Source organism: Lichenostomus cassidix, chromosome 6 (assembly GCF_008360975.1).
Source record: "Lichenostomus cassidix isolate B80296 chromosome 6, HeHo_3.0, whole genome shotgun sequence".
Classification (NCBI taxonomy): domain Eukaryota; kingdom Metazoa; phylum Chordata; class Aves; order Passeriformes; family Meliphagidae; genus Lichenostomus; species Lichenostomus cassidix.
Window position 1 is genome coordinate 33,455,714 of NC_139487.1, and position 14,925 is coordinate 33,470,638.

Here is a 14,925-nt window from a genome sequence, read left to right on the forward strand (position 1 = left end):
CCTAGAGTATGCACAATCATGAGCCAAGCTTCAAATCTTTTCTATTTTTCACATTCCCTGGGTCCCTGTCCCTCCATCCCTTGTCCCCAGTCCCTCTCCAGCTCTCCTGGAGCCCTTTGGGCACTGGCATGGGCTCTGAGCTCTCCCTGGAGTCTTCTCTCCAGCTAAACACTCCCAGCTTTCCCAGCCTGGCTCCAGAGCAGAGGGGCTCCAGCCCTGGCAGCAGCTCTGGACTCATTCCAACATGTCCTGAATCTCCAAAGAAATGTAAAAAACAAATCTCAGTTGTTGACCTGGAGCCCTTCCCCTCACCCACAGGACAGAGCAGGAGACTACCCATGGCCTTGGCCATTGCTCCAGAGCTCTGGACTCCTCCTGGAGCAGCTCCTTGGCTTTGTCTCTGCCCTCTGCTGTGACAGCTGCTGGCCAGAAACAGGGAGCTATAATAAAACAGGGCATGTGGACTTGCTGAGAAATCCCCAGCCTCTCAGCTGGAGCCTGACAGAAATTCCCACCTGGATAGTTAAATCCTGCCCAGTTTTCTCCTCCAAGCTTATTGCTTTGGAAAAGAGACACCAGTGGCTGACGGATGGATGGAGCTGGAGAGGGTTTGATTTTAATGCCTGGTTTGGGACATCAGGTGGATGTAATAATTAATCCATGCTAAGGATACAGCCTGGAATAGAACCTCAGCAGTGAAACATGGAATAAATAGCAATGAAATAGAGGATTTTAGAGGCACTGTGTGCTGCCTGGCACCTGCTGAAGCTGGAGCACATCACATCCCATGTCCTGTGGCCAGACTTGACCCAGGCAGCTCAATCAGCCAGGAAAATGCTGGCAGCAGCTCCTGTTCCTGGGATCACACCTGCAGTGTCTGCAGTCAGCCAGAGCAGGATCAGGGAGAGTTCCTTAGGGAATCTCTGCCTTGCCTGTCATATCAGAGTGTCTGGAGTGACACAGAATCATGGAAAAGTTTGGGTTGGAGGGAACTTAAATCCCACCCAGTGCCACCCCTGCCATGGCAGGGACACCTGCCACTGTCCCAGGCTGCTCCAAGCCCCAGTGTCCAACCTGGCCTTGGACACTGCCAGGGATCCAGGGGCAGCCACAGCTTCTCTGGGCACCCTGTGCCAGGGCCTGCCCACCCTGCCAGGGAACAATTCCTTCCCAATATCCCATCCATCCCTGCCCTCTGGCAGTGGGAAGCCATTCCCTGGGTCCTGTCCCTCCAGGCCTGTGTCTAAAGTCCCTCTCCAGCTCTCCTGGAACCCCTTTAGGTGCAGGAATTCTGCTCTAAGGTCTCCCCAAAGCCTCTTCTCCAGGCTGAAGTAAGCAGAGAAATATTTTTACGTTTCTGAGCCCATCACTACTCTCAGAAATACACAGAAAACTTCTGCTCTGTTTTCTTCCAGCCCATCCTCCATTGATAATCCTTTGAGGACCAAAATCCTTTCCCCCTTTTTCCCTGTCAGCTCCATCCACCCCACTTGACCCCACTCCTGAGCTTGTTTAGTTTATTCACTTTAACTTGTTTCCTTAAGTCCCAGCTGGAGTTGTCCCCTCCCTAAGCTGGAGAGAGAGCAGAGCCACCCTTCATCCCTCAGTGCCCCAGACTGGTTCACTTCAGCTGTGTCCAAATGGAGATGGTTTTTGTTATTCCTGTCCCTTCAGGGAACTTGGGAATGCTGGAAATCACACAGACCAAAGCTAATGGAAGGCTAGGCCGTGTGTCTGCTGCACAGCAAAAATTTAGAATTTCATTCTCCTGTGACTCTGCTTGTGCAGCCAACTCCATGTTCAGAGTTAAAAACATTCCAAAAAACCCAAAGCCGTTTGTTTTTGCGGGAATGGTGGAAAATCACTTCCCTTGACGACGCCAAGGGAAGAGGACAGAACTCTGGGGAATTACATGGTTCCCACAGGAGCTTCCCCTGAGAGATCCAGGAGGTGACAAATTCCCCTCTGAACTAAGAGGCTTTGGTTGTTTCAATTAGAAGTTTGCTGAATCCCGTGGGCTTTTGGCTTTTCCACAGGTGAACGTTACCCGGGAGGACTCTCCCAGTGAAGATCCCGTCTTTCTCCGCACTCTGGGGAAGGGGGATTGGTTTGGAGAAAAAGCCCTCCAAGGGTAAGTGCTCCTCATGAAGTAGTTCTTGCATTTTGATCTTTTCTCCAGGATCTGTGCAGCTTTCAGGTGGTTCTGGCCATTTGGGAAGAGATTGGGAGTGGGTTATTCATGTGGAGTCACTGGATTTGTGTCCCCACCTGAGTGGGGAATGGGGTTTGCTCTGCACTGAGCAGCCAAATTGAGACTTTCCCTTGCTTGTGGACATCAAAAATTAGTTTGTCTTTGTGCTTCCTTCCCCAAACGTCCATTGGAAGCTCAAAGAGTTTTATTTTTGCAACTCTGGAGTGTTATTCCTGTATGGAATAGGATAATGGTGGTTGTCCTGATGGGGTGGGTGGCTAAATGCAGGGCACATTGGGGTGGGTTTTAATTGTCTTGCTGTATTTATATGGGTTTGGGGAGGTGGAAAGTGGATGTGAGTGACCGCTTTTATAGAAACATTTTCCTTTGGGGATGAGCTAAGAGAGGCTGTAAATCCCTTTTCAAGTGGTGATTATTATAAAAATAGGCTTTATTAAGGCAGGAATTTGGGACAATCATTCATCCTCATGGACAAACATCTTTTCCTGGAGGTTTATCTGTGTGACAGAGCTCTTGGGATTTTTTTGGGATGCTGTGGTAACGTGGTCAATCCCTCCTGTACCAACCTTCTGCCAAAAAAAGGGTGGCAGGATATTTGAAGGATGAATTACCTGGCACTTTTTGGTAGCCAGAGATGTATCAAGTCCAAACCTTGTGAATCTATACCTTAATTACAAAACTTTCTGGGTGTTAAACAAATGTCCTGGTTATGATTCCATGCCTGCCCAGCTCTGGTGACACAAAGCATCCTCATGGTGGGAATTCCTTGGCGTTTCAAACGCAGTAGTTTGAATTGGGTTAATTTACAATACTTGGCTGCAGATTTTTGAATATTCAGTATAGAAATGGAAACTGAATTATTGAGAGGATGTTCTCAGCATGCAGAGAAGGCAAAATCCTGCTATCCCTGGCAGTGTCCAAGGCCAGGCTGGACACTGGGGCTTGGAGCAGCTTGGGACAGTGGAAGGTATTCCTGCCATGGCAGGGGTGGCACTGGGTGGGATTTAATATCCCTTCCAACCGATACCATCCCATGATCATTTTTTTGCTAGAGAGGTGGAATTCCTCCAGAACCATCCCTCCAGTTTGCTGCAGATCACAGGAGTCCTACAGGGAGATTTAAATGGAATCATGTGAAAATATTGTAATGTAAAGATTTGGCAGCTCAATAAGTTGCTAATTAATGAGTGTCTGTCAGGATTGTGGGAGACATCCCTGTTCAGCCACTTGGGAAGCCTTCAGGATGATTCCACTACTGTAAAATACTGTTCTGGCTGGGAGCTTGAGATAAAATGGAATTTTTACTCTATTTTCTTTCCTTTTTCATCTTTGATTAATTTTTTACAACGTCACCAGGGCCCTTAGCAATACTTGAAGTCCCAGAATTGTTGGAGTCAGAATGGACCTTACAGAAGAAGGACACCTTCCCCTAGACTTTATTAAATCCTGGCATTTCGTGTGCGTAGAATAAATCAACTAAAAGCCATTTCTTCATTAGGATAGAAAATAATGTTGAAATGCAGCCCAGCAGGAGCTGAGATAACAAATCCCTCCCAGCAATATGTCCCTGACAGAGCCATCAGGGGCTGATGTGCCTGATCCCATTTTCCATGTTCACAGCAGATGGCACCCATTAGTTCCCAGTATCCCATTGCACACCAATGATCCACATGGGATCATCCACATGGGATCATCCACATCCTCTCCCAGTCCCCCTCACTGCTTCCTGGCTAATTGGAGGCAGCAGATGGATCATTTGCAGCCCAGCAAGACATCATTTAGGGTGCTCCACAAGCAGGTGATGTGTTCTTCATTGCAAAGGAAATGTTTTATAGGGCTGGTGACAACAATTATTATTTGAAGGAAATAAAGTTCCTTCAAATCAGCAAAGGGAAATAACTCAATGCAGCTCAGGTACTGAACTCAATAATAACTCAATGTGAAGAACTCTGTGTGGCTCAGGTACTAAAACTGGGTAGTAATCACGGTGTGCTGCCTTGCTGGCCTCACACAGCTGGATCTTGCTCCAGAACATCTGGAGCACACCACAGCCTCTTCCAGAGGGGATGTTTTGGGAGCAGCCACCCATCCCATTGGGTAGAAAACATGGTTTAGACTGTGGCAGGATGTCTTACAGAAAATGATGGGGGAAGAAAAGAGGACAGAGAGCTAATGTTTAGGAGAATGAGGGGTCTGAGAATGAGTGGATAGTGGGAGGTGTCCCTGCTCAAGGCAGGGGGTGGAATGGATGAGCTTTAAGGTCCCTCCCAACCCAGACCAGCCTGGGATTCCATGAATGCCTCCTTCCTGCTGTGTATTCCATCATATGTTGGATTTACACAGGGCTGGTGGTTTGGGTGCTCTGGGCTTCACCCAGATTTGGGATCCAGGAGGAGCTCCAGACCCACAGCAGTGGCCCAGGGCAGGGGGCTGATGCTGGGAGAGGTGGTGGTGGAGCAGGAGCGGGAGGGGTTTGATAGAAATATTCATAGTTTGGTTCATAAAGATTTGACCAAACTGGCCAAGTCTTGAGTTTGGGATTTTGTGGTGAGTGCTTTGCTTTTTAAAATAGAGGTTCCTAAACACTCTTGGGCTGTGGCAACAGAGGAGAAATTTGGGTGAGTGGCCCAGGTTGAAGCAGAGATAGGGCTTGCACAATACCTGTGTGTCTGTTGAGTGTATTTATGTATAAATATAAATGTGAGGGGTGTATCCTACTGACAAAAGCCGTGGGAATATGGATGATTTAAACCTACAGAAATTGCACAAAGTCATAACAAACATGTTCCACGTCATAATATGAAAACAGCAGCTTGAATAAGGCTGTTTTGTTGTATTTCTAGGAGGAGACTTTTAATACTGTTTTATTCTGCAAACAGCTGAGTTGGCTTATTTGCCCCATGTGAGCTGTCCTGAAAAAGAATGAATTTGCTCTGCGGGGAAGGATCTGGGGGACACCGAGCTGTCCCTGAGCCAGCAGAGTGTCCTGGGCCAAGGAGGCCAATGGGATCCTGGGGGCAGCAGGAAGAGCATTGCCAGCAGGGCAGGCAGGGATGCTGCCCTGTGCCCAGCCCTGGAGCAGCTCTGCAGTGCTGTGCAGCTCTGGATCCTCAGCCCAGCAGCACAGGAGCTCCTGCATTGGGGCAGCAGAGGCTGCACAGCTCAGCAAGGCTGCAGCATCTCGGTGCCCAGCAAAGGCTGAGGGAGCTGGGGCTGCTCAGCCTGCAGAGGAGCCCAGCTGAGAGGAGCCCTCAGGCCTGGCTGGCCCTGGCTGCAGGGAGCTCAGAGCAGGGCCAGCCTCTGCTCCGGGGGCACCAATGGCACCAGAGGAACGGCAGCGACTGAGCCCAGGGAGCTCCCCCTGCACAGGAGGCACAACTTCTTCCCTGGGCACTGCCAGCCCTGAGCACATGGTGCCCAGAGGCTCTGCAGTCTCCTCCCTGGGGATATTGCAGAGCTGGGTGGGCACAGTGCTGTGCCCTGTGCTCTGGGATGGCCCTGCTGGAGCAGGGAGGTGGCACCAGATGTCCCACTGTGCTCCCTTAACTGCCCCATCCTGTGACTGGTATGAATTATTTTAAGGCATGGCATATGGAAAAGGTACAGGATTTGGGGAAGCTGTCCCTCTGCTGGGATCGTGGCAGGTCAGTTCATGGGTGGAACTGCTGGAGGAAGGTCCTGTTTGACCCTGAGAGCCTCAGGCAAAGAGTGACCTCTCTTCATCCTCCTTCTTTGGAAGGACTAAAATACTTACTTTTTTATTATTATTCTTTACAAGATGTGTTTGTGGAGGAAATTGTGGTCTTTGGATCATGCAGGAGGTGCTGTGCCCTAGTGACCCCTGCAGTGATACTTGAGCTGTTGGAACAGATTTAGATCTGATTTGTTGGTTACATTCTCAATGATCTGAAAATGAGAATGGTGGTAGTTGTTCCTCATGGGACAATGCATCTACTTCCAAGAAAATTTGTGCTATTTCCCATTTACATCTCCGCCTCTGGTCATTATTTTTCCCTAAGTGACAGAAATCAGCTCTCCTCTACCTGCCCCAAATCCCTGGGGCATGATTTGTGCCCTGATAATTTCCTGGAACAATAAACCAATATCCATGTGTAAGGATAGGAGTGTCAAGGGCCAGTTTCTTTGCTGACCGTTCCAGAAATCTGATACCAAATTTCCCACCTGGAATAGCAGGAGTTGCTGTGATTAATGTTGATCTCAGCGACCAGAAAAGTGTGGAAATGCACATGGGAAATATTAAATCGGGAGTTTTCCAATCAGGATTGCAGCTGGTGGTATCAGAGTTCTTGTTTATTCAGAAATTATTGTCAGAACTGAATTTAATCCCAAAAGCTTTTTAAAAAGCTGAGCAGGAGACATGGATAAATAGGACCTTGTTTCTTTGCCTTAAAGAAGCCTTCCCAGGAACGATGAGGGTTTTATTCCATTTTCATGGGAATATCTTTGCCATCCCCTGCTCCCACTAAACCTTCCCATCTGCTGCCCTATAAAGCCTCATTGTCCTGAATTTTCCAGGGAAAAGAGAGTGGAATGGAGGATTGGAAATGTTTGTTGCTCTGGGACACAGAGGCAGGCACTCAAGTGTGGATGTAGCAGGAATTTCATCTCAGGGTGACAATTCCAGAGGGATGTACATAAAGGAAGGATATTTTTATCCCATGGGATAATACCATTTTAATTCCTGTTTCTCCAGGGAGAACCACAGGTCCTTCTGTTGCACTCCATGTGTTTGGGGAAAAGGCATCCAACCACCAAGAAGTGTTGGGGAAAGGCCTGTGGAGCAGCAAAATTCTGGTGTAGGAAAACAGATGGAGTTTGTGATGGGAAAGGGCTGGAAAAATGGGCTGTGGGGTCCTGCCTGGGACATCGAGGGAAGGGCATGAAGCCATTCCTTGGTCTCAGTGCAGACATTCCCTATTCCCAGTGCAGCCCAGTTTGGAAGAGTCCAGAAGGGAATTAAAAGCAGCCCCAGAGTAGGAATGCAGTCTAGGAAGAGGCAGTTTTGCAGCCAGGAGCCCCATGGAGATGAGGATGTACCCATAGTGTAGAGGCCACCATGAAACTGGAGCAGTCTTGATGTGCAGGAAAATGAATAAAAACAGCCCAAAAAGAATGAATAAAAACCTTTTAACCCTGGCAAGTTAAGCATTTTTTGCCACCCCTGTTGCTGTAGTTTTTTTCCCATAAATCCAGGGTGGTTTTGCCCTTTTCCCACCACCTGCACTCTGTGTGTGTATCCCATGGACTGTGAATCCAACACGTGGTCTCCAAGGAGAGGCAGGAATTGATTCATCCATTATCTCAGCTGCTTTTTACACTTCCTGAAAGCACTGGGTGATCTCAGAAGATCTTTCAGCCTTTATTTCCCTTTCCCTGCCAGGGAGGAGGGAGCCAGCCCTGATGGATTTGGATCCATTGCCCTGAGGCATGGGAAGCTTTTTGCAGGCTTTGGGAAAGCTGTTGGCAATTCCTTGCAACAAAACCCTCCCAGGGGCTTTGGAGGGTGCGAGCTCCAAAGCTGGGACAGCTGGGAGTGGGGAGGCAAAGTGACACCGGGATTGTGTCACCATCTGGTGCCCTCAGGGCTAGAGCTCTTCCTGCAGGGAAGAGGTGGCAGCTGGACCTTGGAGCTGATTGATCTCCCAAAGGAACCTCCATGGCAGAAATTCCATTAAATGGTGTCAGATGTGGCCCTGCCCTGCCCAGGCTGCTGTTGGGGTGGCCTGGGTTCAAAGACCTTGGCTCTAGCACAGATGGAGGGCGGTTAGGATTGCAAAATTGTGGCATTTTCATCAGGACCTTGGTGGTTTAATTCCAATATTACCAGAATGATGGATTTGCTTCCCGTTCTCCAAGCCAGTCCCTTGTCCCAGGTGCCAGGCAATAGGATGAGGGGAAACAGCCTCAGGTTTCACTAGGGCAGGGCAGGTTGGACATTGAGGTTGTAAAGGGAAACAGGCTGTCCTGGGAAGTGGCAGAACTCCCAAAAAGCACAATCCTGGCATGGTCTGGAAGTGTCCAAGGCCTGGAGCAGCCTGGGACACTGGAAGGTGTCCCTGCCCATGGCAGGGGTGGCACTGGGTGGGATTTAAGGTTCTTCCATCCCAAACCATCCTGGGATTCTGTGCTGATTCCCAGGATTCTGGGCCTTCCCTCTGCCTTTTTTTGGCCAGTAAATCTAGGAATGAGCTGGAAAGAACCAGGGGCAGAGCAGGATGTGGTGCCTCTCCTAGCATCCTGCTTGGGAGCCCTGCACTGGGGCTCCTGAGTTGATTTTCTGCTTTTCCACCAGGAGTGAATTGATATTATTGACTACTCGTGCCTCAAATCCCAGCACAGAATGGATTGTGCCAAAGGCCCCATCCAGCCTGGCATTCCCAGCACCCAGAATTAATTGCTGACCAACATCCTGAACCAGAGCTGGCACCTTTCATCATTTACAATCCTCGCTGGCTTGACTATCCTCAAGCAGTTTAAAAACCATCCTTCTCCTCCTGCATGCTTGAAAGTGTGGCACTAATTGCCACAGAAGGTTGTGGGTTTAATGGGGCTTGTTTGGGGTTGTTTTTCTTTTTTTTTTTCTGATTAGCCATCTGCTGCTTGAGGCGATGTCTCTGAGCTCTCAGATGTGCAGTTGACTTCTTGATTTTTAGAGTCTGTTGTCTGAGATGATACATGTGGCAACAAGCCAGCTGAAGCCAATTTTTGTCTCCCCTCCTTACATTTTCTGGCATATTTAGTGACTTGTGAAGATCTCTGGAAGGTGTCCCTGCCCATGGCAAGGCAGTTGGAAGTACATGATCTGTAAAATCCCTCCCAACTCAAACCATTCTGGGATCTTCTGCACTCAGCCTTACTTTTAAATTAAAAAGAACCACATATTTTATATAAAAAAAAATTGCTGTGTCTTAAAAGTACTGTAATATATTTCTATACAAATATTATGTACATCAAATATTATATAAAGGTTTGGAACCCATTTCCCCTTGTCCCAAGTCCCTCTCCATCCTTCCTGTCATCCTCTTCAGGCACTGCCAGGTCACCCCAAAGCTTCTCTTCTCTGGTTTGAACAATCCCAATTCCCTCAACCTTTCAAAATCTGTCCTTATAATCTTTTTATCAACCCAAAATCTCCTTCAGGGAAACAGAGCCATTAGGAGATAAGTTCCCTTCCAACCCAGATCTTTCCAGGAGCCTAAAATCAAAATTTTACTACTCTTCTTTTTACAAAAAGGGCATAAATAACATGATTTTCTGTGGGGAAGTTACACTCAGAGCCTGATGACTCAAATGCAGTTAGTAAATAATCAAGTGTTTTGGAGTCTTAAAGACAATAATTGTTGCTTTAGAAAATCACAGCTTACGAATTGTTCTTGCTTTTCTACAACTGAGTCATAGCCTGGGAACTCAAATTGTTTATTTTTTTTCCTTTGAAGATGTTGTCTAGAGAGCAGGCACAATATTTCTCCTGCAGAGTTAAAAAAATCAAATATAATGAAAATATATATCTAATGTTGGGCAAGCAGAGTGTGCCAGATGGAGGAAGGCAGAATTCCAGGGGTTTGGGGGAAAGCAGCACTACAGAAGGTTTATGGTTACCATTAGATTTGCTTTTGCTGCAGTGAACATCTCCAAGAATTTTTCCAATGCCTTTTTTCCCCTCTTTGTTGCTTCAGAGCCTAAAAAAGAATTGCTGACATAGGGAATGCATAGGAAATAAAAAATATTATTGTTTATTAGCTAAGAAAGCTGCTGGAGCACTATTTACATCAAAGAATATCTTCTTATTCTAAGTTTTAAAACCAGCACCATTTGGGGGATTTATTTTCCTGTCTGGAGCAGGATGAGTGGAATGGGTGGTGATGGAAGAGATCTCAGAGGTCAGATCTGGTTCTTGCTTCCTGGAAAGAGTAAAACCCTGGGATTGCACTTTGCTTTTCCCGTCTGGAGGGTGTGAAACAGCCTGGCAGGGCTGGAGGCCCCAAACTCTTCCCTTTTCCCTCTTTTTAGGATTTTTTGTCAGCAATTCCTGTGCTGTGTGAAAGACAAAAAGGAAACAAAAGGGAAAAAAATAATTCCAACCTAATTTTTGTCCTGCAGCAACACCTTGCTGTCAATAATAACCATCATCTATTGAATCCAAACATTTTATCCTACAATTTCAAGATGAGGATGTTTGTGTCAAAATGCTGCTTTATGACAAATGTTTCTGGCTGGGGAAGAAAAATCCATGCTCTGAAATGAATGTATTTTTAAGGAGAGGAAAGAAAAATCCCTGTACAAGAGTTCCAGTGAAGCAATCACACATTTTTCCTGGGAAAACACTTCCATCAAAATACTCCCCCCAGCTCAGGTTTGTAAGGATTAAGTGAGAAATGCAGCAGTGAATTTTAATTCTCTTGACTTCCTTTTAAAGAAAACCCCAAACAAGTGAAGATGCCTGTGGGGGGATACAGGAGTAGGAATTAATTCATGTTACCAAACCCTTGGAGCAGGTTTACAACAAGATGGAATCAAAGAGGGGAAAAGAGAGCAAAAAAAGGGATATCAGCTCCAATTTAGAGCTAAATTTACTACAGCACCACGTGGTGTGGCTCCTGTTCAAATCTCCTTTTATAGCCAGGATGGATTTGGGTTTGTGTGTCAGGCTTGGAGCTCCATTTCAAATTCCTATAATTTAGAAATTTTAGAAAATTGAGGGGGATTTCTGCACAGTAAATTCCAGAACTGGAATGCAGGGCTCACTCATTTGGTGATTGTTATGAGGCACCACCATAATTAAATGTTAAGGCCTGTGCTTTATAAATAATCAAATGTGCTTTATTAAGGCCACATTAAAATAATTCCACCTCTAAAATACAGAATAATATCAATTCATGGCTTGCATTTTGCCTGCTGTAATTTAAACACAAAGGGACCAAAGGAAGTGGCCTTGAGTTGCACCAGGGGAGGTTTAGGTTGGATATGAGGGAAAATTCCTTCACCAAAAATGTTGTCAAGGTAGATTTCAATTTCTTTCCAGCCATCACTCTCCCAGTCCCCTGCTTTGAATGCAATGATTAATAACATCGATTTTAAGTCTCAGGTCAGAGTGTTTACCCATGGCCAGGCTTGGCAGAGGGGCTGTTTGTGCCCAACACCTCCACTTTCCCTCTGAGCAGGGAGTGCCTTGCCCTGCCTGTTGATACAAAACATACAGTTAAGCCTTTAATTCCTGGGTGCATTCCAGCAGGTTCCTGTTGTCCCTGCCTGTCCCTGTCCCTGTCCCTGTCCCTGTGCAGTGTCACCGTGACTCCAAAGGGGGAGCTGGAGCCAGCCTGGCCCCTGGAATCTTGGAGAACAGCAAGGCTGGCTGGGAATACCCACCCTGAGCAGGGTAACATTTAAAAATAATCAATTGTCTATCATCACCCAAATTTGGGAGTTATTTTACGTGAGAGCAGAGGGTAGCATTTAAAAATAGTCAGTTGTGTTACCAGCACCCAAATGTGGGTGTTATTTTAGATGAGGGCACAGGGTAACATTTAAAAATAATAAACTGTGTTGTCAGCAGCCCAGTTTGGGTGTGATTTCAGGTGAGGGCTGAGGCTGAGCGTGGCTCTGGGGAGGGGCAGCACTCCCATGACAGACACTGGTGTGAGGAGCTGGCGTTCCCTTTGGGATTGGCTCCCAGCACAGGCATCTGGGGATGGTTTTGCCCTCAGGAGAGGCTGGTTTTGATGGTGAACTCCACGTGGGTGAGCCACAGGGTGCCTGTGTGCTGAAGGCAGAGGGTTGGGGTTGTTCATTTAGGGCTCAGTGACCCACTGACACTTGATTAGGCCGGACCAGCTTGTCACTGATCCTCCAAAACTGCAGTGGAGGTTCAAGCTTCCCATTCCAGGTGAATTTGAATGGGGTAACAACTCCAGCTGTGCCAGCTGTGGGGAAGAGTGTGTGATGGATCTGACCCCGTGCTGGAGAGCTCCTCCCTCACTGTCAGAGCTGGATAATGCCAACCCTTCCCTCAGGGCTGGGATGAGGGTTGGTCACTGGGACACTCCATGGACAACACTGGTTATTCCCAACGAGACACCTTGGATGGACATGGGATCCTCAGGCATTGCTGATGGATGTAGGTGAGAGAGGACCCTCAGCACTGGGATTAACCATTAATCCCAGGGATTTTTGGGATAGACTGCAGCATGCTGCCTTCTCCATGAGTTACCTGCTTTACTAAAGCCTGGCCATTGCACTGATGGACACCTGACCTGTGGAGAGCCCATCCAGCCCCTGCCCCTCGGGGAGGCACATGTCCCACCACTCCCCTCTCCTTCTGTGGGATGCAAAAGGAATTCTCTGCTGATCTCTTCTTGGAGTTCTCTTCATGGTCCTCATTACCCACAATCTTTCCTTTCCTCTTTCCCTTCATTCCCTTCTCTCTTTTGGATCTTTTCCCTCACCAGAGTAGCACATTCTGAGCTCCTGAGTTGCCGAGTTCTCAGCTGCTGCCCCATTCTCCTCTCTTCTTGCCACCAGTATTATTTATTGATTTGAAAGCTGTTGGGATTTCTTCTCTTCCAGTTTTACAGCATCATCAAGTCATGATTTGAGCTGAAGGAAACTTGCAGAGGGCATCTGGCACAACTCCAGCTCTGAAGGGCCCTAGTCAGAGCAGGGTGCTCAGGGCCACATCCAAATGCACTTCCATGCATTGCATGAAGGGATGGATTTTATTCTTTTTTGGTTTTCCTTTATTCATCTTTTGGTCAATCAGCTCAACTGTTGGTCTTATATTAAATCCATTCCTAAGCATTCATAAAAGAAAAACGAAAACAGGACCACCAATCCATTTTTGGACTTGGAGAGTTGGCACTGGAATTCAGAGCTGCCAGCTTGTGGCATTTCTTGGCACCCCAATTTCCTTCTTACTCCACATGGTGGAAGAGCTGTGTTTGTTCTCCAACCTCCACTCAGGGGTTGCAGGGCTTTGTTTCCTCCTTTTCAGCTTTTTTCTTGTGTCTTTTTCCTCCCTTCCCTGGACCTTCAGCTCATTTCCTCTGCCCTGATGTCTCACAGCTCATTTCTGGACTTGTCTCTCTCCCAAACAGCAGAGTTCTCAATGTAGAAAGTCTCCAAGATTTCCACATGGCAAAACCCTCCAGATGCTTTGTGGCTGGACACTGCTGGCCTGCTCTGGAATTGCTGTGATGCTTCAGGATGGCTTTGACCCTTTTGTTTGGATCCTCACCTTTCCTGTTCAAACCCCAACTCTCCCTCTTTCCCTTCATTACCTCCCCCATCCAACCTTTCCACTGGTGATTTTGGCACCCCACACCCATTTATTGCACTCTGAAAAGTATCTTGGGGTTTCTTCCTGATGCTCCTGAGCCTGGGAGGAACTCCCAGTAAAGATCCACAGAGCTGCCCAGGCTTTGAGACCCTCTAAAAAGTGCAGATTTGCTGACAATAATTACATTTCCAGTATTTATTTCATTAAATTAACAGTTGTCACTGAGGTCTCTGCCGTCTCTCACAGTTTGAAGCAAGGTGTCAGTGATTCTCCTGGAATTTCATCACAGATTGTCCCAAATCCAACAGGAGGGATGGGAATTGTTGAGTTGCATGCCTTGGATGGAACAGACATTTTCAGAGGTTTAGCTGTGTTTCTATTCAATTAAAAAAAGGAAAAAGCTCATTTAAAACTCCTAAAGCTGTGGGCAACCTTCATCTCAATTTAATCTTGGGTTTGCTCAGGCTGAAAAAGTGGTTCAGGGTTATGTGGCAAAACTTCCCTAATGAAGCAATTTCACCCCAGCAGCTGAAGGGGCTGCCAGAGATTGAAATTCATCCAAATTTTTTGTATTTCTTTTTTTTTTCTTTCCGTCAGCCCCTGGGTTTGTAAAATCCAGTTCTTGATTCCCAAAGTCTAAAGCTCTAAATGACACATCCTTAAAGCACCTGCTAAATTCCATGATGTTCTCAGTCGGGCTATAATGCAATGAAATCTTTTCAGCTGTAGAATGGAGTAGAAGCTGGAACATTTTAGAGTTTTATATAAACCATGCTCTTATAAAGATGATAATGACTATTACAGGAGGTTACTCAGCATTTGTCCTAGGTGCTGTTTTATGTTCTCATTCCATGGTATAATTTTAGATACAAAACATTTGGGAACTTTGCCCCAGAAAAATGTGTTAAAATAGGACTGCCATGGTGATCTGTGCCAGGGCCTGCCCACCCTCCCAGGGAAGGTGTTGACCAGGTGGGGATTGGCTGATCAGTGCTCTTGGAGCTCTTCTTATTCCCTGTTTGTGTTTGCCTCTGGTGATTTATTAAATAAAGTGCAGCTGCTGAGCCCTTCATGAAGAAAATGGGTCAAGGAGCATTTCATGTGGCTCTGGCTGCTGAATTCTGTTGTTGCTGCTCTTCTTTTTTGGGGAAAGTAATGCAAATCAATGGTTTCCTCTTCATCTGTGCCAGTTTCCTGGTTTTTTGGCTTTGCCTGGCTTTGAATGACCTGATCAAGGCTGGCAGATAAGTTCCATGTGGAGGCTAGGTCTGCAAGGCTCTGGTTTCTAAAAACTCTTCTGAATTTGTTCAAGGTTTAATTGAATTGTCCTTGAGTGGGATAATTAACATTTAATATATCTTAAAGATGCTCTTGTCGCCCACTAGCTGATTAAAACAGCAATGGATGAGGTGTGATAGGG

The 14,925-nt window shown here is 46.8% G+C and overlaps 1 protein-coding gene across 3 annotated transcripts in view; it reads left to right on the forward strand.

The window, feature by feature from the left end:
• Nucleotides 1-14,925, forward strand: part of PRKG1 (protein kinase cGMP-dependent 1) — a 295,495-nt gene that overhangs the window by 227,849 nt on the left and 52,721 nt on the right. For all 3 annotated transcript variants that reach the window (XM_085064468.1, XM_085064466.1, XM_085064469.1), the window contains exon 7: nt 2,037-2,131. In XM_085064468.1, coding sequence (XP_084920594.1) covers nt 2,037-2,131 — 95 coding nt within the window. The remainder of the gene's footprint in view (nt 1-2,036; nt 2,132-14,925) is intronic.